General features: G+C 40.0%; 1 protein-coding gene across 13 annotated transcripts in view; it reads right to left on the bottom strand.

The window, feature by feature from the left end:
• Nucleotides 1-23,612, bottom strand: part of SNAP91 (synaptosome associated protein 91) — a 384,555-nt gene that overhangs the window by 71,270 nt on the left and 289,673 nt on the right. For 7 of the 13 annotated variants that reach the window (XM_029595502.1, XM_029595503.1, XM_029595501.1 and 4 more), the window contains 7 exons: nt 10,282-10,296; nt 9,622-9,795; nt 3,693-3,800; nt 2,863-3,144; nt 2,610-2,687; nt 2,428-2,499; nt 373-456 (listed from right to left, as the gene is read on the bottom strand). The exons of 1 other annotated variant lie outside the window; for it this stretch is intronic. In XM_029595502.1, coding sequence (XP_029451362.1) covers nt 373-456; nt 2,428-2,499; nt 2,610-2,687; nt 2,863-3,144; nt 3,693-3,800; nt 9,622-9,795; nt 10,282-10,296 — 813 coding nt within the window. The remainder of the gene's footprint in view (nt 1-372; nt 457-2,427; nt 2,500-2,609; nt 2,688-2,862; nt 3,145-3,692; nt 3,801-9,621; nt 9,796-10,281; nt 10,297-23,612) is intronic. 5 more of the 13 variants (XM_029595509.1, XM_029595508.1, XM_029595511.1 and 2 more) reach the window with 5 other exon arrangements.

Raw genomic sequence — 23,612 nt, 5'->3', positions numbered from 1 at the left:
GGCATATAGTAAGTAAAATTTGCATCCATAAAATCTTTAGCTATCAGTAAAAATATGGCAGGCTGTCAGTAAAACATTTATGAGTTGGCAACCCTGGACTAGAATATCAGGCTCCTTTCTGGTCTAATTTTTCATAAGTCTCTAATTCTGTGAAGTATGTCATGATCTTTTCTTCTGTCACAAACTTAAGTCACTGGGCAACAGACAAAGGACAGAAGAAATGTGCAAGACTATAAGAAAGGAACATCCACAGTCTATATATATAATAAAAGTTACGTTACTGCGTAATCTAAGAATTTGACCAGTTTAGGCACTGCTGTTGTAAATGGTCATGAGGAAGGATGAAAGAAAGAAAGCTTTAGAAATACCCACCACCAAAGAGGTCGAGCACAGCTGAAGGTTCCAATTTTGCCGGCGAGGCTGCAGGTGCAGGAGACGGCGCAGTAAATGCATCGACTGCGGCAAGCATGAAACATGTAAAGTTTAATATCAGCAAGCGTTTACAAAGTCCCGATAACCAAGTACAAAGATTACAGCAGAACTTGGAAATTAGATTTTTGTCTGTAACAAGTAGTCTCATAAAAAGAACGTAAACTGCAAACCAAGAACAAGTAAAAAAAAAAACCAACAACACAAACCACAATAAAACACAATAAAAATATTCATGTGAACAATTTAGAATGTCTCAGTCCCAGTAGACATGAAAGTCACTTGCTGGCGGTCACTACAGATTTCCGTTCTGAAGAGATCTATGAATGGTATGCATTTAGCAACAGATTAATTCAGGCTGTTTAATGATTTAACCACTTACAGTTTCAAGTTTTTGGATGCTGCTCAGTTGAAAACGAAATACTTTCTTCAGTTCAAATTATAGGCGATATCTTTTTATTGGACTGAACACACTTGCGACTAATTTTCGAGAGCTATAATCCCTTTGCTCAGTCTGTGAAAAATCAGCTGCAACTTATTTGCTGAGTTATTTCTATACATCTAAGTGATTGAACATGGCAGCACAGCATTGCAAGCACTGTAAAATGCAGCATTTTATGCTGTGCCAAGGACATACAAAACATGGTATGATAGCAAGGAAACAAATTATGCCTGTATAACCCCCCTCTTCTGAAAATCCTTCACTGGCTCCCAACTCTATATCACACCAAATACAAAATCCTTGTTCTAGCCTATAAAACACTCAAAGGCCAAACCCCAACCTACCTGTGGAGTTTGCTCTCTCCCCACACACATATTCAGCACCTCCCCCCCCCCCCCCCATAAGCCTCATTATTAACACCAGGAAGAGAACATTGGCAGGCTGCACTCTAGCGCTGTGGAACACCTTGCTGCTCCATATCAGACAGGTGCCAGATCTCACAGCTTTCACGAAACTAGTGATAACCCGGCTCTTAGAAGCAGCATTTGGCACAGAGTGACAAGACCTTTCACTGGCTCCATATATGGTATCAACCATTAACAAGGAACCATGCTACTCCTAATCCCTACCAGTATCTGAAACACAGGCCAAGAGAAGCTCACCATGAACTGTGACCTATCTGGAACAGAACCGATCTATAACAGCAGGAACTACTAAAGACAATGAATATAGTCCCTGAGCAATACTGCACTACCCAAACACAGTGCACTATCTGCACGGGATACCTCTTGCATACACCATATCTGACTATAGTAATCCTCTGGATCCATGCACCCTCTATTACTGTATATCCTCCATAATGGCTAGGATATTCTGTGCCAATTTATCCAGTGGCATATTATACACATCTCTTCAATTGTTTTGTCTCCCTACGCTAATTGCAGATTTCACTTGGCTATGTTATATTGTGAACTCTAACAAAACTGAATAGGTTTCACAGGTCAAGTTTCTTATTTATAATATAGCCACAATTAAGATCAACCACACATATTGTTTGTAGGACCCACACTCTCAGAGTTTGTATATCAATCAAACTCATAATTTGGTCATAGGTCCCTTTACTTTATTCTTATTTGCAAACTTAAATGAATAGTTTGAAAATAAGAATAAAATAAAGGGACTTATGACCAAATTATGAGTTTGATTGATATACAAACTCTGTGAGTGTGGGTCCTACAAACAATGTGTGGGGTTGATCTTATGTGGCTATTATTATAAATAAGAAACTTGACCAGTGAAACCTATTCAGTTTTGTTAGTGTGTCCTCGCTTTAAAGGGTTTCTAGAATGCACTGTGTGTGTATATTGGGCGATATTTTGTGATTGATATTATGAACTCTACCTGTTTTTTTTCTTTTAATCATGCATGCTGCACATTTGTGATAATGCACTGTGTCATTACTTTGATACGTAACACGCCTTGAACTCTTTGGCTGGAAAGGCGTACAAAATGACGACACCTGAAATGCACCCACACTCCTTGAATCCAGCACTCACCAGACAAGAGATCAGCAGTGAGAGAAGCCTCAGGAACAGGGGAAGCCCCATGCGCTGGGGATGAAAATGCATCTTCCAAAAGTAAAGGAAAGAGAGCTAATAAGTATTTACTAACAAGGAAAAGCTGACAAAAGTCACAACAAAAGGCTCCAACTCATGCCAAGCAATTTTTCTCTCTTTACCTGTACCGAACAAGTCTATGCTAGGCATAGCATCAGTCTTAGCCGCTGCAGTGGCATCAGAAACAGATTCAAATAAATCTATGACCAAGAACATATAGAATTATTACTCAAACACCAGCGCAGTGAGCATCTGAACTAAATCCAAAGGCTCATTTTAATGTTTGCGCAAAGAATATTTCTATGTATAGTCATGCAAATGAAGACAAAACAAAATTTAATCCACCTAAATTGTGAAGTTAAAGAAAAGAATTACCACCAAAGATATCTAGAGCAGGAGCAGTGGTAGTGGTGGGAGCGGCGGCAGTTGTAGTGGCAGTAGTGGTAGTGGCAGCAGTAGTGGTGGTGGTAGTAGTGGCAGCAGCAGTAGCAGGAGGTGGAGGAGGAGGAGGAGGAGGAGAAGGAGTAGTTGCAAGACCTGTAGAGGCTGCGCTGGTTGTAGGGGTAACTACAGGTACACTGGTCTCCGTTGGCTTCATAGCAAAAAGGTCCAGCTCAGGAGCAGCCTCTGCACTACCTTCAGATGGGGCAAAGGGGTCTTGTAAAAAGGAAAGTGAAGAATACACAGAGATCAGTATGGAAGGAAATTAAAATTAAAACAAAAAAATTTTTTTTTTAACTCTCCACTATGGGTAACAAATATACCACACATGCGGTATATCAACACAGACTTTGCTCCTCTACACTAACAATTGCCCAGCAGTTTTATAGTTTTGACTAGAGTCTTCTAAATGCAATAGTATTTTATTATAACAAAAAGAATCTTTCGCTAAGTTTGTCAGACAAAAATTTCCATTAGCCTTCAAAACTGTTTAATGTTATAGCAAAGCTGTATAATCAAACCATTCAGGGTACAATCCAAACACAAAGATCACAATATGACAATCGATTCAATTCTGTGAAGCAGGTTTTCTCCTAACACATGGATTTACCATCTTAAAACACGACAGACACTAAGCACCGCTCCTTAGTTAGATGTGACAAAAGGGTAAATTGGTGAATGTACAAAAACGCACCCTCATCTATCTACTACTATCACAACAGCAGCAACCACCACCAAAGACTAGCTAAGGACATGCAACCCACCATTTCCTGAGCATGCATCGAGGGCGGCTGCTACAGGGGTTGGGCTGGCGGGAGCGGCCGCCCCTTCGGATGCTGCCGGGGCTTCACCAGGAGAAGCTGCAAAGGCATCTGGAGTGCAATTTTTAAAACAGAAAGGAAATGGATAAAAAAAGGGAAAGAAAATGTAGCAAGAGAGCAGTGTTAAAATCTCTTTACAACATGAGTTACTGCACCTTTTTAAATGCATCACCACAATTCATCTGCTTTATGGACTATTAACATTTACAAATTCTTGTTTCAGTTTTATTTTTAAGGCAAAAAAGTATATAGCATCTTGTCTATTAATAAATAACCCCAACACAAGTGATACAATAGGAGGATAAAGACGTCATATAACTTAGTGTGTACTAAACCACACAATCGTTATAAAGGTTTAATCATGAATCAAAAAACATCTTTCTTTTTTTTTTTAAACTTTGTTGTAAATGTGATGTGCACTTGTAGGTCAAAAAGGTGACATTCATTGTAAAAGGGTTTCTGCAGCGCATTTATATAACATCAGAAATTAACTGCAACAGACAAAATGAAAGTCCTACAGTACAAGATTGTCAGCTTTAATCAGTTTCGGTAGTTTAGTAAAAATCTTTAACAGTGCTCTGTATATGTGGTTTCTCTCCTAGATATTATATTCAGACATGCAATTCACTGCAGCTAAAGATTTCCTAACTGTGCTATATTGTCTCTGCAGAAGATTTTCAACTACCTACTGACTCCAAGCTGGGATGGTGGTGAATATGGACTGCTGAATAGGCTGACATGGGAACACTGAATCCCTCAGAGAAGGATTAGTGCTGGACTCTGGAGGTCGCAGTAACATACAAAGTAAAGTAGACATCTGAATAAGGACCATTTGACCCATCCAGACTGACTAGTTGCCGCTGTCTACATTTCTCTATCTAAGGAGAATTCTTAGCTGTCAATCACATGAGCCTGATTGCTTACACAGCTTTATTTAGCTCTTGGCATCACCTTTATCGGCCCCTGCCACTACTCACCTTACTTAAGGAAAATCCGCTAGCTACACGAGCTTATTAACTGCAGAAGATCATGCTCTCTCTTGTCTTTGGCTGGGAACTGTAACCAAGTCAACCTGGCACCTCATTCATATCTGAGAATCTACCAAAATCCGGCAGCAATACATGTTTGACCTTGCGTCATCTTCTTGGGATCTTAATGCAGCTATATTGCCTCTCTGCACAGGTCTGTTTTAAAATCTCTTTTCAAACACCCAGGCCCCACATATCTTATTCTACTGCTCCCCTACCTCTGCTCTATGGCGATATGTATCTGTCCCATGCATGTATAGGCCCCTTCTGTGGTATCTACATTTATTTTGTGCCAAGAGAGGGGAAAGTACCATAGGAAAAAAAAAAACAGTTTTGTTGCACCTCCGGTTTGAGTGTAGTCAAGAATGTCCCAAAACCTCAATACCAAACCAATGCAACATTTAGTCCTGGGGGAATTCTGCGCTACTGCGGAGCTATTACGAAGTGCAGAATCCCCCCCGTGCAGAATTGCCAAATTCTGCGCAGAAAATGGCAGAGGAGACCCCAGGATTGGAGATAGAGTGGAAGCGGTTGAGCCTAGAGGTGGAGGGGAGAGATACTGCAGGTGGCGGAGTTGGGGCCTGAGAAGGCAAAGTGGCCAGGGGAGTAGGGAGAGAGAGTGGGACACTCTTACAGTGAATTTCTAGGGAAATTCTGCTCAACATATTTAAAATTCTGCATCTTTAAGTAATAATTTTTCTGTATTAATTTAAAATGTAATTACTTAAGGACCGTCATGTAAATTGTGTTATTTTGACCAATATAAAGTTTGCAGAATTTTAACTTTCTTTTTACGCGCCGAATTTTAAATTATTTTGCGCAAAATTCCCCCAGGAGTACAATATGCAGGAGAGAACAAACAAAACAGCCAAGCAGACTTCCCTTACCAGGCAAGTGAAGTGCGAGATCCCAGCAGTTCAGTAAGCTCCAACACAGCCCTATAGGTCAGGGCAGCACTGCGAAAGCATGTTGTTTCTTCCTCTAACCACTAAAATCCATTCCTTCCTTTCTGAGCATGCTATAAAAAAAGCTTATCCACTATCATTTCCTCCCGTTTAGACCACTGCAACTTGCTCTTTGTGGGCCTCCCATTTCTCCACTGCAATCTATTCAAAATCTGGCTGCCCAACTTGCTGGTTAACACTTAAAACAGGTGCGCTAGAAGGGAGGGTTTAGTTCCTGGCCAGTGAGCCCCAGCTGGGCACGGCCCAACCCTCCACATGAACAATAACAGTACTACTGCATCTCATCTTTCCACTAATCACCATAGCTCATCCAGGAGAGCTCCAGCCTCCCACATCCAGGGATGGTGGGTGGTTCAATATCCCTGGTACTTTACACAGGGGTGCAATCTGCAGTCTTTGAGGGCCTTAAACTAGTTTGGTTTTGAGGATATCCCCAATGAATATGCATAAGTTATATCTGCATGCCCTGTCATAACTATATACTAATATATTTCATGCATATTCATTGGGGATACCCTGAAAACCAGACTACAGCTTGACACCCATGTAGTAGCCCATCTGGGCCTGAAGATTGATGCACATGGTAATGACAGCAAAAAAAAAAAAAAAAGACCAAAATGGTCCATCTAGTCTACCCAGCAAGCTTCCCAAGGCAGTCACTGCTGCTCCGTGCAGGTTAAGCTTTTTTACTTATTCCCATCCTCTAGCCTTTTAGGGATCCACAGTGTTTATCCCATGCCCCTTTTTATTTATTTTATTTATTTTTAATTTTTATATACAGACATTCTTACATCCGATGTAAATCATACCAGTTTACATTAAACAGAATAGCAGGAAATAAATTTCCATAGTCTAATACAATGAACATTTCTAATTAAAATTGTTAACAAGCGAAAATAAAAGGTAAAGAATTGGAATAAAGGTTAAATTACAGAAAAATATAAGAGATTTTTTTTTTTTTTTAGAAGCACAAGGTGATCACAAGCCTGATGGTGAGGCGCTCCTCAACCGTCGCCAGGGCTCCCAGCGACGCCAGGGGGGGGGGGTGCGGCCACACACCGCATCGCAGCCATCCATTTCCCCCACCCCCCGCTGGCCCCGCATCCCCTTTTCCCCCCGCCATTCAGCCTGGTGGTTCAGTTCTTGCGGGGGCCCAAGATGGAGGGTGGCCTCCCCGCTCGCCGGCGCCCGATGGTGAGGCCTTCACAGTTTTAGTCTTCACCACTTCTGCCGGAAGGGCATTCCAGGCATCCACCACCCTCTCATCTATTAATTCTTCAGTTTGTATATAGAATGTAAGAAGCCTTTTCTGAACTTCATTTATTCAGCTCTATTGACTGCAAACAAATCTCTCAGTATCTCATCCAAGGCTGGAACTTGATCTTCTATATTTAACCATGCATAATATTCTGTAAAAATAATGTTGGTCTATCAGATGAAACCATGAGCAGCACAGCCAAGGCCCTGAGCACCTCCCTTGTTACAACTTTGGAGACTGGAAAATAGAGGTAGGTAATCAGTCTAGAAGTAAAATCTATAAAGCAGCCTTATACAGAAGGAGCAACAAAACTTACAAAAAATGCCTCATGTAACCTAAAGAAGCTCACTCACAGTATATTTTCTGTTCCTGGTGATTATTTAGGGCAAACAAAGCTTCCTATGGGCTTGAATGCTAGACTCTATAAGCTTTTTCTAAAGAAAATTTTACATTTTAAGAGAAATTTCTTTGGTATGCATAGAGGGGGTAATTTTCAAAAGGAGTTACATGCGTAAATGTACCTACTATTGTAGCAATTTTCAAAAGCCATTTACTCAAGCAAAGCGCACTTATGTGAGTAAATCCTATAGACAAGTCAATGGCATATATTGTAGCAATTTTCAAAAACCCACTTACTCAAGTAAAGTGAATTTACTCCAGTAAACCTGGTTTTTACTCAAGTAAATGCTTTTTAAAATTAGGCCCAGTGTGTCTAAATAAAAATCTGATAAACTTAATTTGCATCTCTTTTCTGCCTTTACAATGATAGCTCAAGGCAAAGTACAGTAATTAAAAATTAACACAAGATATATAAACAATGAAATTAAAGCAGGTAATATATACAGGGTAAACAAAAAACATCACAACACACTATAAAAATATATACAAAAAATATAAAACTACCTACTAGACTGAAAACATATGCCAAAGCCTGGAAAGGTTAACTGGAGAAGCACAGACAACATAAAAAAGGCAATAACTCCTCATTCTACAAATACAAGATAAAACAAAAAGTACCATATAAAACAAAATCAGCCCTATTTTATTTAAAAAAAAAATGTATTACCCGCCCTCTCAGGGTTCGGGGGGGTACAATAAAAACATCCATAACAAATCAAAAGCAAACACAAGACGAACAATCTACAAATACAGTTCTGCAATTCTTAGATATTGGATTAAAAAAAAAATCTCATTATGCCTTCTGAAATAGGTAGGTTTTGAGAGCTTTCCTGAAGAACTTGTAACAGATCTGATCTCCAGAGGGACTGGGTTCCATAGCATGGGTCCAGCTGTCAAAAAGGCATGTCCCCTGGATTCGTTGAGATGAACCAACTTCAGTGAGGGAACATCCAAATAAACCCTGATTTGAAGATCTCAATGACCGACTGGGGGTAGAAAATTTTAAAGCAGCAGTAATCCCTGGTGAAGCAGCACTATTCAGTAGAGAATGAATTGTAATAGCAAGTTTATATTGAACGTGATAAGCGACCGGTAACCAATGAAGGGATTGTAGTACAGGAGTGATAATGTGCATGGGAGTGTTTGTTAAGAGATCGGCAGCTGAGTTTCGAATTATTTAACATAAGCAGGAAGACCAGTGAAGAAATAATTACAGTAGTCTAGCAAAGATACTGAAGCACCATGCAAAAGTTGGGGAGATCTACTAAGTGGCGTAATAGCTGAAGTTTGAAGAATGAGAATTGAGTGAGAGCTTTAAAGTTATCATACCCTACTGGCACAGCAACTCGATACAGACCCCCTTCAACTAAGGCAGTTACAATACAGGCATTTCAGCAAAAAGCTAAACAAAAGAAAGCAACTGAGAAGCCAGACGCCCAAAAAAGCATATTAAGACAGCAAATTAAAAGCCTGTCCAATCGCCTCAAGCTCCGATAACATTCATCTCACCTGAGAATTGTTCCAAACTGATGGAACAACAAATGAGAAAAAGCCATGTCTTGTATTTCTTTAGAGGGAAGAAGCTGAAGCAGCTCCTCCTCGAATGACCTTAGCAACCTGATGGGAACATCCAATTTTACTCTTTTTTCAAATACTTTGGGTCCAGCCAATGAAGAGACTTAAAAGTCAGGGGGAGTAGCAGGAGATAGGCAATTAGTGGAGACTGTCAAGGACTGGAGTAACCCGGTCTCTTCCCCCAGCACCAGTCGGCAGTTGTGTGGCTGTATTCAATATCAAACTATTGTTGCTGTCAAACCCATTTTAAAAACAGAGAAATACAAACGCGGAGTACGCAACTGGTTTGGATTAAAAGCCATGCATAAAGCCATTCAGTTTTCATTTACTAGATTTGGGTACTTTTCTTTTTATATGAAAAGGATGAAACAACTGTAGTTAAAGACATTTTTGAACTCTAATATCTTTATTCATTCCTTTAAAGTCCCCACCCCCAACCAAAAAAAAAAAAATCCTTGTCAAACACACTAAAGATTTAGAACGATCTGAAAAAAAAAAAAAATTACACCACATAAGATCTTCCTTACCAAGTGTATTTTAAATTTGTATTAACAACATTTTCAGGTCTCCTAGATATGACGATAGCTATGCAACTGGTAGCTAGACTACAAGAAACCTTTTGTGGCAAATTGTTACAGGAAACTAACCTCCAAAGAGATCCACTTCACCAGGCGCAGCAGTAATGGTTGTGGTAGTTGCAGCGGGAGCTGAAGCAGCTGTAATCTCAGCAGATGCAGCAATACTTGGACTAGGTTCTGGTGCGAATGGATCAGAGAGCTGAACCTCAGAAGAGATAGCAGTGGAAGGTGCAGACAGAGTGTCTATATGCAACCAAGGAGGATTATCAATGTGAAGCCAAGAGAAGAGGGGGAAAGAAATATTCTGCTAGCACGATGTTCCATAACAGAAGCATAAAAAAAAAAATGGACGCCAATACTTTTCCAACCAAGACAGCTGGAAATACTACCCAGAATTCCAATTTAAAAAAAAAAAAAAGAACACTATGGGCCAGCCCTGTGGTTCAAGTCACAGCACTATGCACAGGGGCTTCAGTTTATCCTTTCAGGGCCTACAGGAGTCGGCTGCACCAGAGTTAAGGCACTTGATCCCCGGGAGGGAAGTTAAATGGTTTCTGCTGCTCGTGACCCCAGCTGGTCAAATGAATGGTGCTGAGGAATGGTCTTTCAAGTAGACTTCTCTCAAGCCTTCTTGACTAGTGGGCAATGTGCTGCATGAGATGTGGATGGAAAATGATGTGTGAATAAAACCAGGGATAAAAATGGTGATAACAAATGAACTTTACTCACCCTCTCCCAACAGATCTGGAATGTTGTCCATTAGGTTAGCAGAGCGAAGAAACAAGAATTAAAAAAAGAAAATAGTGTAAAATCTTGACTGAGACATCCTGTCAAATAGTTTTATTGTATAAAATTATTGCAATGCCAAAATCCACAAAGCAGAGCTAAGGGAATCTGTGGATAAATTATTCTGTTATTTTTCAAAGATGGTTAATATTTCATACACTTACACTGTAGTATCCATTTTTCAAACCTAACATTCATTTAATAAGGTTACCCTTGAAATGCATGAAAATAACTCCTTGTGGCTCCTTTAGTAAAAAAAATAAAAAAAAAGTATATTCTTTAATATGGATTGTTTTTTAAAAATGATGCAATCATAGATTCTGAAGTCAATTTTGTAGCACAGTTCCCCAGAATATAAGAGCCATATACATTATAGACTAACCTATCATTGCTTCAGCAACAGAGATGGGAAAGAAGAAAAACAGTCTCCTGACAATTATTGCTAGATTCACATTCTGGTGGTGAAAAGTTTTAAAAAAACTACAAAGGACAAGGGAGGGGAGTGGGTATCTCATGCCGAGAACTTTTAAATAGATTCCCACTTTAGGGAGCTGGAAGAATGGCAGGGTAAGCAGAGAATAAAGCAATGGCTGCATGTGAGCATGTGTATTTTATTTAGGCAATAAAAGGAATAGGGTAGAGGAGGCTGTACGTAACCCGTATTTAAAGCATATATTTCAGCTTTGGCACAGATGCTATGAAAGGATGATCTTCCTGGGGGCACTGCTCTCCACTGATCTTTACTGGGTATAAGGGATTTACACCAGGTTTGGAGATTGCAGTGTTTCAAGGATGGGAAGAACCAGGGGCTTTATTGTCTGGGCCAACTCTGTGCCAAGGGGGTGATGGTGAGTTTTGCAGAATTTGAAGATAGATTGCCTTAGGTAAAGAGAACTTATTTGCATACTTCCAAATGACACATTATTTAGAGCATGCGGTGGGGACAGCCTCTCTGGGTGTTGTATGCACTGATTTTGAAATTCAAAAGCCTGAGGTCCTTAAGAGGGGGTAACCTGCATGGAGCAACTGTTACTACCATAAGAAACTTGCTTGGCAGATTGGATGAACCACTTGGTCTTTTTCTGCCATCATTACTGTGTTACGATATTTATATAAAAAATTTATATATTATATATATATATATTTTTTAAATCTTTTATTCCTCAATAAACTTGGACATGAAACAGCCTGGGAAAGGGATCTTCATTTCTCTTTGGAAATAGAGGATTGGGAAGCTGTGTGTGTGTTCAGGTTACTAAATCCTCTCTATCTGTGCATATAGAGAATACACTTAAGGTTTACAGTCACAAGGTTACATAAAATATATTCAGAGAAGCCTGATAAATGTTGGCAGGGCTCTGGAGAGGAGAGCTCTACGGCTATATCTAATGGAACTGTACTGTGATTTCCAACTATTGGAAGGAAATTCAGAAGTTCATTCATACGTTAGGGTTCTAACCTATCTGAATTCACACCTAAATATTTCTATTTAATTAACTAGTGGCAGAAGCACCCCGAAAGACAAATTCTCTGATAGCACAACTCATTATTGTTGCTTGATGCTACACAACAGCTTATTGGAGGAAAGCGCCTGCTCTGGAATTGTTTCTTTTCTATAAGAGACTTGATATTTGTAGGCTAGAAGAACTTACAGCTTCCTGTCTTAAAAGTATATGGCAACCTTTTGAGACATGGAGAACTTAGCAATGTTGGGTACTGGGTGGGGGGAGTGGGGGGTGGATGGCAACGCTCAGGAAAACGTTTTGCCATTATTTCTGATTTTTGCTCATGTATATTGTTCGGATGTGCAACACAACTTAAGTGTTATTCGCACTATGTTACTGTATAAGTGCTTGGTATTTATCTTTAATACAAATTTAAATTAAAAAACAAAACAAAAAACTACAAAGGACAAATATTGTGCTACTTATTCCACACGGATGACAAACATTTTTCGCATCCACAAGGCAACTCAACATGTTGGAAAAAGCTTTAACAGTGAGCATCAGTATTAAGAGTAGGAGCCCCACTGCCACCCCGCTGAAAAAGATAAGACGTTGATGATCCTCTGAGATTACATCCTGGCATAGAGAGGACATAAGTGATTCAGCATGCTGCCCTTCTCCATACCTTGTCTGTAACCAATTGAGAGTCAAACTTGAAAGTTCAACACACAAATTTAAGTCTTAAAACTCGGACTGAACAACAGGGAGAATTAAACTAAGAGAAAATAAACTGCACAATTAAAAATTAAACTAAGGAGTTAAAAGGCTTGCAAAATTTCTTATTAGGGAGTAGGAAGAGACTTGTTTTCGCTGGCCTAATGTAGTCCTTTTTATATTTACTCCTTCCCCAAAGTCACCCTTGTTAAAGCACAAAACGTCAAAGTGGGTACTTTTCACAGAAAGAAGAAATGAGAAAAATGTAATGGAGAAGGTTAAGAACATTTTGGTGAAAGGAAGGTGCTGCTGCTGCTAGGAGATTTCAATCTGCAGATGTTGATTGGGGCATCCCAGCTGCCGTGTCTTCTAGAAGCTGGGAGATTCTGTATTCTCTGTAGGGAGAACTGTTCTGTCAGCTGGTAATGGAATCCACAAGGGAGCGGGAGATACCGGACCCAGTGCTTCTGATGTTGTAGTGGATAACCATCTGGGATCCAGTGATCATTGGACTGTGTAGCTCAATATTGGAGAGCAAGACATGAAAGTTCATTCAAAAGCAAGGGTTCTAGACCTCAGGAAAACTAACTTTGTTAAAATAGGGGAGTACCTCAAGGAATTGTTAGCTGGATGGGAAAATGTAGGGGAAGTAAAAGAGCAATGAGCAAAACTAAAAGGCGATATTGTAAGCGCAGCTAATATTTTTGTTAGGAAAGTAAATAAAGAAAAGAGGGATATGAGAGGCAACTATAATTTTCTATAGTAGTAGTTGAAAAGTAAGGGAGAAAAGATTAGTATTCATAAATTACAAGAGGAAGACAGGCGACTATCTGGGAAAGCAGTCAGGAATGTGAAAATTAAAGGAAGAAAAACAGAAAAATGGCGAAACAGGTCAAGACTATTTAAATTTTAAGATATGTTAGTGATGGAAAGAAATGGAAAAGTGGCATTGTGAGACTCCAAGATAAAGGGAAGCTGATGAGGAAAAAGCAAAATTGCTTAAATATTTCTGTGTGGGGCTCACTGTGAAAGGGCCAGGAGCAGAACCACATAAAATGAACACAAAGACGACCAGAAGCGAGATAAACCTCAATGGATTTTCAGAAAAATGTGTTCGTGAGGAGCTAACAATTAAGATAAAGCGATGAGGTCATATAGGATAAATGCTAGGATACTAAGGGACTTAGGGAGTTCTGGCAGCTCTGCTGGCTGACCTTTTCAATGATTCTCTGGAATCTGGAGCAGCCCCAGGGGACTGGATATGGGTGGATCTCGTTCTTATTCATAAAAGTGGAAGTAAGGAGGCGGCTAAGAACCTTAGAACAGTTGTCTGTCATCTATGGTGAACAAATTCATAGAATCACTGTTAAAAGAGAGGACAATGCCGTTTCTGGAAGCCAATGGATTGCAAGATACAAGGCAGCATGGTTTTACTAATGGTAGATCTTATCAGACAAATCTGATCAATTTGTTTGATTGGGTGACTAGAGACTTGAATAAAGGGAGATGCTAGATGTAGTGCACTTGGATTTCAGTAAAACCTTTGATAGGTGTCCACAGAGGCAACTTATAGATAAACTGAACACCATTGGTATGGGCCCTAGAATGACTATTAGCAACTGCTAAATAGGAGGCGACAAAGGGTATTGGTAAATGGAGTTCTCTCTGAGGAGGGGGCATTAGTAGTAGAGTGCCTCAAGGATCTTGGACCAGTTCATCTTGACATTTTTATGAGTGGCATTGTTGAAGAATTATCAGGAAAGGTTTGTCTTTATGCTGATGCTATCAAAATCCAAGAAGGTTAGACAGCTAGGAAGGTGTACAAAATATGAGGAGGGATCTAGCAAAACTTGAGGAATAGAATATGATCTGGTAGCTAAGATTTAATGATAAAAAAATATGCAGAATTAAGCATTTAGGGTGTAAAAACTCAAGGGCAAAGTACAGTATTGAAGGTGAAATTCTTCTAAGCATGAAAGAAGGGCAGGATCTGGGGGTGACTTAAGTTGGCCAAACAGGTGGATAAGATGAAGGCAAAAGCCAGAAAGATGTTTTGCTGCATAGGAAGAGGGAAGTCAGCAGAAAAAAGGGATATATTGCCCCTATATAGGTTTCTGGTGAGACTTTATTTGGATTACCGAGTACAATGCTGAAGACCGTGCCTTCAAAAGAATATTAACCAGTTGGAGTCAGTCCAGAGATTGAATTCTAAAATGATTAGAGGTCTTCATTCTAAAGCTTATGGGACAGACAAAGATCTCAACAGAAGGCATGGGTGTAACCTACATGGAGTGGCAGTTACTACCATAAGCAATTTACTGGGCAGACTGGATGCACTATTTTGTCTATCTCCCGATATTACTATGTTACTATATAAGAAAGGCCAGATAGGGGAGATATGATAGGGACACAAAAACCTCCAAAGTTTCCATGCATAGGAAGTGAGCCTCTCAACAGAAAGTAGGTTCTAGAATGAGGAGTCATGGAATGAGGGTGAAAGGAGATAAACTCAGGAATAATCTTATGAAATATTTCTTCACAGGGAGGGTAGTGGATGCATAGAACACCCTCCCAGTGGAGGTGCTGGAGACAAACAGTATCTAAATTCAAGAAAGCATGGAATAAACACTTGGAATCTCTGATAGAGTGATGATGGGAATGGTCAAGCTAAATTAGTTGGGCAGATGGGCAGTCTAGATAGTCCATAGGGTCTTTTGCTGCTGTCATTTTTATATTTATCTATAAAATGTGGTTTTATACATGTAAATGAGCTTAATGAAAATTACCCCACGGTTGTATGTGGAAAAGTACATTCTGTTTGCATTTTTGACTGCCGCACACTGAGCTAAGAGTTTAAATGCATTGCCCACGAAGATGCCTAGATCATTTTCTTGGGTGGTAACTCCTAATATGGATCTAACATTGTGTTAAGTACAGCATGGGTTACTTTTACCTATGTGCATCACTTTGCACTTGTCCATATCTGCCATTTGGAAGCCCAATCTTCCAGTCTCACAAGGTACTCCTGTAATTTATCACAATCTGCTTGTGATTTAACTACTCTGAATAATTTTGAGTCATATGCAAATTTGATCACCTCATTCGTCGTACCCCTTTCCAGATCATTTATAATTATATTGAAAAGCACCGGTTTCAGTTTAGATCCCTGAGGCTCTCTAATGTTTACTTTTCTACATTAAGAAAACTGACCATTTAATCCTACTCTCTGTTTCCTGTCTTAAGTTTGCAGTCCACAAAAGGACATCCCCTCCTATCCCATGACTTTATAGTTTTCTTAGGAGTCTCTCATATATATAAGAAGCTCAATCTAAATTGTAGACTCTCTGCAACTCTTAAGGCTTGTAAGAAATGAAAATTACATACTTTCCCCCTAAATCATTAATAGCAACCTTTTATAAAAATATATCTTTATTAGTGGCAATATTAGTGATAAAACTAATATTGCAAGTAAAGAAGCAATTGCAGCAGATAACTATATCACTGAATGATTGATACAGGAAAACAAAAAAAATAGAAACTCAAGATTAATGCATGCAACACAAAAGCCACCTTTAATATGACTCAATTCACATGACCTCCCTCCCCCCAAAGAAATAAGTCACAGAAGAATTATGCATACAGTAGAAAAAGATACTGGTGACTGCTACAAGTGGATATAAACTAGTGTTAGGAACAAAACATTCTTACCATTTCTGAAACACATTAATCAAAGACATGCAAAGATACTATGCTATCTATATACTATATAACAAATCAGCTCACAAAAGTAAATTAACAGGCTGGAAAATGCCTTTACGTTTCCATTATTAACCATGAAAAACTATTTATGAATGGCAGTATTGACAGATGAAGGATCAAAGCACAGAGCACTTGAAACACAGCATGACCCCTTTCCCAATCGTGGCTATTATATTGCTTCACACTGCTCAGAGATTGCAAGCATTTCGAAGTTATTCAAGAACAAGCTATTTTAAGAGAAACGTTTCATTGATATTTTATTTTACAGAACTGAAGCTCTGGAATACCTTTTAAAAAAAAAACCAAAAAAAAACTTCCACGTTTAGCTGACAAGTTATCTGGATAACTTATCCCAGATATTCAGCAGGATAAACGTCCCGCTGAATAGACTTGCCTACAGTTACCTGGTTACACGTGACCAGCTATGTATGAATATAGCCACTTAGATTATTTTAGTTTTCTGGCTTTGTGTGGCTGGATAACTTCCTACTTAACTGGATATCTTCAAAAGAGATCTGGTTAAGTAAAGCTGATAGCAAAAAATTTAAAAGTGAAGGGGCTTGTGCCTGATTCTTCTCCCTCTCCCCAAATTTTGCATATGGCCATTGGGCCGTGCACACCCATTCCTCGAAACCTTCCTATTTTAATGAAAACCCTTACCTCATTTTGAATGTGATCGTAATTTGGCTTCCCCCGCGGACCCTCTCACCCATTTACCGCCCCAATTGCCTTGGCTTCAATCCTTTCCACCTTCCTGGACTCATCATCCCATCCCGGATAGAAAAAAATAAAACCCCAGGCCAGGAGTGAGGTCTCAACTCGCCTGTTCTCGGCTCTAGCGCTGCTTCTGACAGAAGCAGCAGTGGAAGTGTAAACTACCTGTAAATTTTGCCTAGAACCTTCCTGGGCTGTGCACCCCCCACTCCTACATTAATGAAAACTGCTGTGATCATGGGCTGTGGGCTTACTCTTCTAGCGCTAGAAGTAGTGTAAACTGTGTGGGAGACCTTACTCCCGGGCTTGGGTTTTTTTTTTCGTATTAAGGGAGGGGTGCGGCCCAGAAAATTGGGACAGTAAGTGAAGGATCCACGGGAAAGCCAAATTAAGATCATATTCAAAAGGGGGAAGGTGGGGCCACTACAACAGTTTTCATTAATGTAGGAGGGTTTTGAGAAATGGGAAATGCATGGTCCAATAGGGGCATGTGTGAAATTTCGGCAGGGTGGGGAAAATCAGTCCCTAAGACCCCCTTTTTAAAGTTATTTTTCTACTGATAATGCTACTTAACTGGATATCTTTTAAAGATGTCCAGTTAAGTAGAAAGTTATGCAACCACACAAGGGCGGATAACGTTAAAGCTGCTCTGAAGCAGGTCTAAAGTTATCTGGAAAATTTAGCCAGTCACAATTCAAAATAGGCTAAGTTAGTCATGCTCTGAACACCCTGGAATGCCTTTTTTTTTTTTTTTTTTTTATATCTGGCTGGATAAATGGCCAAATATTTAGAAAGTTAGGGGTAGATTGTAAAAGGAACGTACGCGTGTCCACATGCTTCCCGGCTGGCGTGTACATGTTATAAAATCGGTTAGCCGTGCGCACATACCCAATGGATTTTAAAATCTGCACGTGCATGTGAAGGCGGGTGCGTGCAAGGGGGGGTGGTAAATTTTAGTAAATTACACGCGGCGACACAACCAGGCCTTCCCCAGTTCCCTCTCAGTCTGCACCAATTAAGGAGTGGACTGGGAGGGATCTTTCCTATCCCTAACCCTACTCTTCCTACCTCTTCCCCCTCTCCACCCTGACCCCTAACCTAACCATCCCCACTTTTTTTTTTTTTTTCCTGCTCCATCGGAGCATAAGCAACTTCCACGTGCCAGCTGTTGGCACTCGCTTCTCCGAAGCAGTGGCTAATGACTGCACTCCCGGCCGGCCTCCATCCCGCCCTGCCCAGACCACGCCCCCGGCCCACCCCCTTTTCAGGACCCAGCACTTGTGTGCGTATCTGAACTTGCGCACAGGGCCTGGCAACACGCGTTAAGTCCTGACTTTTATGCGCGCAGTCCTTTAAAAATGTGCCTGTTACTATTTAGATGGATACCTTATCCATCTACATGGCTTTGAAAATTGACCTCCTAGTGAATGATCTAGCTACAACAGTAGACATTCACAAAATGGCATGCATCACTGTGGTAGAAACTTAAATTATGTTTGCATTTTTTTTTTAAAGCTTTATTTTATTCAAGTACATTCAGATACATTCTAACAGAAATAACCTGAATTAAAAATAAACTGACATTAACTCTATAATCACCCATACAGTAGGCAAAAGATGAGAGAATCTGAAAAATCAAGCAACTCATGAATGCGCTATATAGTGCATAAAATTGAGAAGGGTGGAGGAGACCACAAGAAGAATAGAAAAAAAACATATAAACAGAAAAGGATAAACCATTGTCATTCACAAACTGAATATGAGCAAAACAGATCTTCAAATATACCTTTATGTATACCTAAAAAGTGAAGGCTGAAACGGTAGTCTGAAGAACAAAGTAATGAAAAATCTACAGGAGGTAACCCAAGGAAAAAAACGTTCAGAAAAAAAAAATGAGTCCCACTATGTTTTTATATACATTTGCAGGGAATCTGTTTCTTTTTTTTTCTATTTTCCAAATTTTATGAAAATAAAAGCATACAATTTACAAAAACAGTTGGACATATCACAAGTAAAAAAACACACAAAAAAAGACATCACATAAGAGAAACAAGTACACAAAACCAATACATTTAAGTCTTCAGGTTTCATTGCTTAAAGCATCAGAGAATCTACAGGGCACAAAGAATGAACATAAAAAAGCAGGGCCAAACAGGATGCAAACAGAAGGACAAAAAGCTTTAAAAGAGGTGAAGTCAAATCAATATTAACAAAAGATTATCGCTCTCTTCTGCTAGCAAGAACAGGCTTCCAGATACAAGCAACATCAGGAAAATTCTCCTTTACTAAAACCAGTGTCCGCTCTATCATATAAAAATTCTGGAAACGTAAGGTTTAAATGGGATTCCCAATAGAATGCCACTTGCGGCAGCCAGCTGAAAACCTGTACTTATTCAAGTGTCAGCCTAACAATAAGACAGCAGGCTGTAAAGCGAGTCTGATCTGTGGAATTCTAGAAATTCAGGAAACTATCATTACCCAAAAAAAAAGGATTAACAGGACCCCGGTTAAGTTTATTAGCTTGCTATACTGCTTTCCCACAAAACTCAACACAGTTTACAACCAAGCAAATCATACATAGTAAAAATCCATGTTAAATACATAAAATAATGCTGTAGATCTATAAAATAGCATTCTTAAAATTAAATGAAAACAAAACTGTATTAAAAAAAATCAAACATACATATACAACCGGGCATCAATTCACTGCTGAGAAGATAATTAGCATAAAACAAAACATTTGTTCCTATAATCTAAATACAAATAATTATACGGGGGAGGGGGGAGAACAATATAAACTGCTTTAAAGACTCAACATTAAATTTTGAATATGATTATACAGCCAATGTAATGTGATAAGTTAGGAAATATGATCATGTTACACCCTATGTCCGGTAATCAACTTGCTACAGTATTTTGCACAATTTGGTCTCTAATACCATAGGGAGACCCTGCGGGAAACACTTACACTAGACTGTTTAAGAATTAATGCATGGACTACTAACTGTAATTTTTTCCAAAAAAGATCTAAGATGACAAATTAAGCTCTGGAATTTGTTGCCAGAGGATGCGGTTAGTGCACTTAGAGCTGGATTTTTCTAAGGTCACAGACCTTAGAAAATCCAGCTGTAACGGGGGGAGGGCGAAGCGCGGGGGAGGGGGGCCGGCCTGCGAAAGACGGCAGCTGTCGCACCACTGCAGTGCGCCGGCTGCCGGCTTTCGCACCGAATAACTACACCATAAAAGGTGTAGTTATTCGGCATGAAACTGGCGGCGATAAAGGTCCTTGCCTTTCGCCGCCAGCGAAGTCTGCGCAGCGACAGCCCCGGTGCCGCCCCGACGACTCCTCTTCCGGGGCCAACTCCACGCCCATTTAGTGATCGCGTGCGAAGTCACTTTTTGCGTGCGATCGCTTTTGAAAATGACCCCCTTAGTATAGCTGAGTTTAAAAAAAGGTTTGGATACGTTCTTGGAGGAGAAGTCCATTACCTGCTATTAATCAAGTTGACTTAGAAAATAGCCACTGCTATTACTAGCATCAGTGTACTTGCCAGCTACTTGTAGCCTGGTTTGGCCACTGTTGGAAACAGGATGCTGGGCTTGCTGGGCTTGATGGACCCTTGGTCTGACCCAGTATCACATATCTTATGTTCTTATGACAAATGTATTGAACATAATATAAAGAAATCTGGATCACATTGGACACGTGTGCTATCATAGATATGTCCTTCTCTAGAGTTCTCCCTAATATTGTCAGTTTATATTTTTTTTTTTTAGTGAAACCTTAGTTCCAGTCATCTGAGGAAAAACCTTCGTTCTTTCTGATTGAGATTGCTTCTGACTTTGCTGTCACCTTCAATCTGTGATTGTGTAGCCAGCCTGCCACATCATCCAGGAATTTATTGCTTTTTGTAAGTTAATTTGGCTATCATCTAAAAAAGCCAGGACTTGTATATCATCGGCATATACTTCACTAAACCGTTTTTTGAATTAGGTTCACAAACAGCATGATGTACCGGGTGTTGCATAACCTTTGCCTCCCTCACTGCGGCAGCAAGCAGAAATCTGATAGAAGCATGCAATATACCATTTTAATCAGCATTCAAAAGGAAATTAAACCTACAGTATAATTAATAATTGGTGTGCCCATCATTAGCTTGCAAGACTGCTTTAAAACAAACGCAATAACCACTTTTTTTCTAATTGTCGCTGGAATTTTCATAAATTTTGGGCTGGAGACAATTTTAGTAGTCGACCGTCACCATATTCCATAAAACACTCATCAGCAGTCTTGCCCTATTGTCCTCTGAACCCAGTTTTCACTGCAACCTAATTTTTCAGCAATCCACTTTTTCGCAATAAAGGTTGCTCCAGCATTATGCACCTCACAAAATGCAATACACTTAGGGGCAGATTTTCAAAGGGGTACGTGCGTAACCCCCAAAAAGCTGCCCCTTCCACCCTCTGCGCGAAAGCCCCGGGACGCGCGTAAGTCCCGGGGATTTCCGGGGGGGGGGGGGGGCGTGTCGAAGCCTTCGGACCAGCACCCGGACCGGAACATGGCGCGCTGGTGCGCACAAGTTACTCCTGCCTCGGGCAGGCGTAACTTTTGAAATAAAGGTAGGGGGCGGAAATTAGTTAGGGCCGGGGGGGGGGGGGTTAGTTAGGGGAAGGAAAGGGAAAGTGGGGGGGGGGGGGGTGCCGGAAAGAAAGTTCCCTCCAAGGCCGTTCCAATTTCGGAGCGGCCTCGGAGGGAACGGAGGCAGGCTGCGCGGCTCGGTGCATGCAGGCTGCCGATTTTGCGCAGCCTTGCACGTGCCGACCCCGGATTTTAAAAGATACGCGTGGCTACACGCGTATCTTAAATCCGGCGTACTTTTTAAAAATCTGCCCCTTAATCTGGTCAATCTGACACTTTTTTGTTACCATATGTTCTGGCCTTGAAAAATAAATGTTAATAATGTGAAAGATGCTTAAATTCCAAATTGAATGGCCTACAAAATGGTGCAAAAATTGTTTTAGTGGGATAATCTAGTGTGGTGCTAGGGGAAGGAGGCAAAGGTTATGGCAACACCCAGTACATCTTGAAAAGAACTGCGGCCAATTCAGATCCTGTGGTACTTCTCAGATTAGAGTACTTGGTCTGACAATTCATAGTCCCATTTAACTTGAAAGAGCCAATCTTCTAAAAGTGTCATAAATCATTTAAGTGCCATTCCCACCATACCTAATTCAGTCTATAAATCAAAACTTTATGATGCACAGTATTGAATGCAGTGCTCAGATCAGTACTAACAAATAGTGCATTCTTCCCAGCTTCAAAAGGAGGATTCCCTGTTTCTACAATTCTGCCAAACTCAAAAGAACCCATGGAAGCTCGGACGCTGACAAATGTCAAACTGGAGTTGTTTAAATTTCAAACCACTGTCACACTGTCCAAACATGAAGTCATAAGATTTACAATATATGATTTGCCTTAGTGATCAATATCAGGTGAATTCTTTCTTTTGGACTCTACAATTCTACCACCAGGATGAGATGAGTTTCCATCCAAACTTAAAAAGTCACTCTGGCATAAGACAGAGAAAAAAAAATTTATATTCATTTTCAAGAATATTGGCCTATTCAAACAGGTCAGCCCAATCATCTTCAACAAACATGGGTACCAAGTCAGCTTCCCCCTTTCCAAAGTGCAGTTGATTTTTGGATACAGCAAAATTTAGTACATTTTAGATACAAAACCTTTGTTTTTGGAAGGAGCAGAGGACATGCATTCAAAAGTTATAAACACTCTGCTACATCCAGTTATGGAAGGCTGTTTAGCAAAGAGACCCATAAACTAAGGAAGGAAAATACAGAAATATTAGGCACATTAAAAATGTTTTTTCCCCCTTCCACTTATTTAAAAATATGTATATTCTGGCTGTAGCAGTATTCCTGATGTGAGTGAGGCATTCTGGAATAGTTGGGTTGTCCTCTTATTCAATGATCATTGCTCTTACAAGACGAGGGTTTGACGAGGGTTTGCCCAGTCGTCCCCCCCGAGAGGTTGGAGTTATGATGGATTGGCAATAGAGGAGAGGGGAGAGGAAGGAAGTCCGTCTCATAGCACATGATATCAACCTCCACACTCTCAGAGCTGAAGAAACAAACAGATTTGTCAACTGGGGACTGCAGCCTAGTACAATGGGTTTCCATTTTTACCTAAAGAGGGAATTAAAGTTGGCTAACTTTATCCTAGAAGGCGAAACGAAGGCGAAATTTTAATCTCTCTCAAACATCAACAATGTAGGTGTATTATTGGAGCCAGTATGGTGGATTGAATAACAGTGTAACTCCATAAGTTTGGGAGATTGCTAGATGGTGATGAGTTTGAATAGTTGAGTTTATTTCAAACACTGTCTCTATGAGCTTCATGAGAAAAGCTACTTTATACAGATGTTGAAACATCTGTATTCAGTAATATTGTTTTATAGAGTCGTTATAATTCCCGCTGAAAAGCCTATCGTAGGTGAAACGAGGGATCCTTTGTTGGGGTAATTCTGCATATATTGTAAGGCATTACAAGAAAAAACTCTGCCCATTCAGGTGGCAACTACAAGAAGGATTTGGAGAATACTTGACATATTGGAAGAACTATGG

The sequence above is a fragment of the Rhinatrema bivittatum genome, chromosome 3 (assembly GCF_901001135.1).
Source record: "Rhinatrema bivittatum chromosome 3, aRhiBiv1.1, whole genome shotgun sequence".
NCBI lineage: Eukaryota > Metazoa > Chordata > Amphibia > Gymnophiona > Rhinatrematidae > Rhinatrema > Rhinatrema bivittatum.
This window is presented reverse-complemented; position numbering and strand designations above follow the sequence as displayed.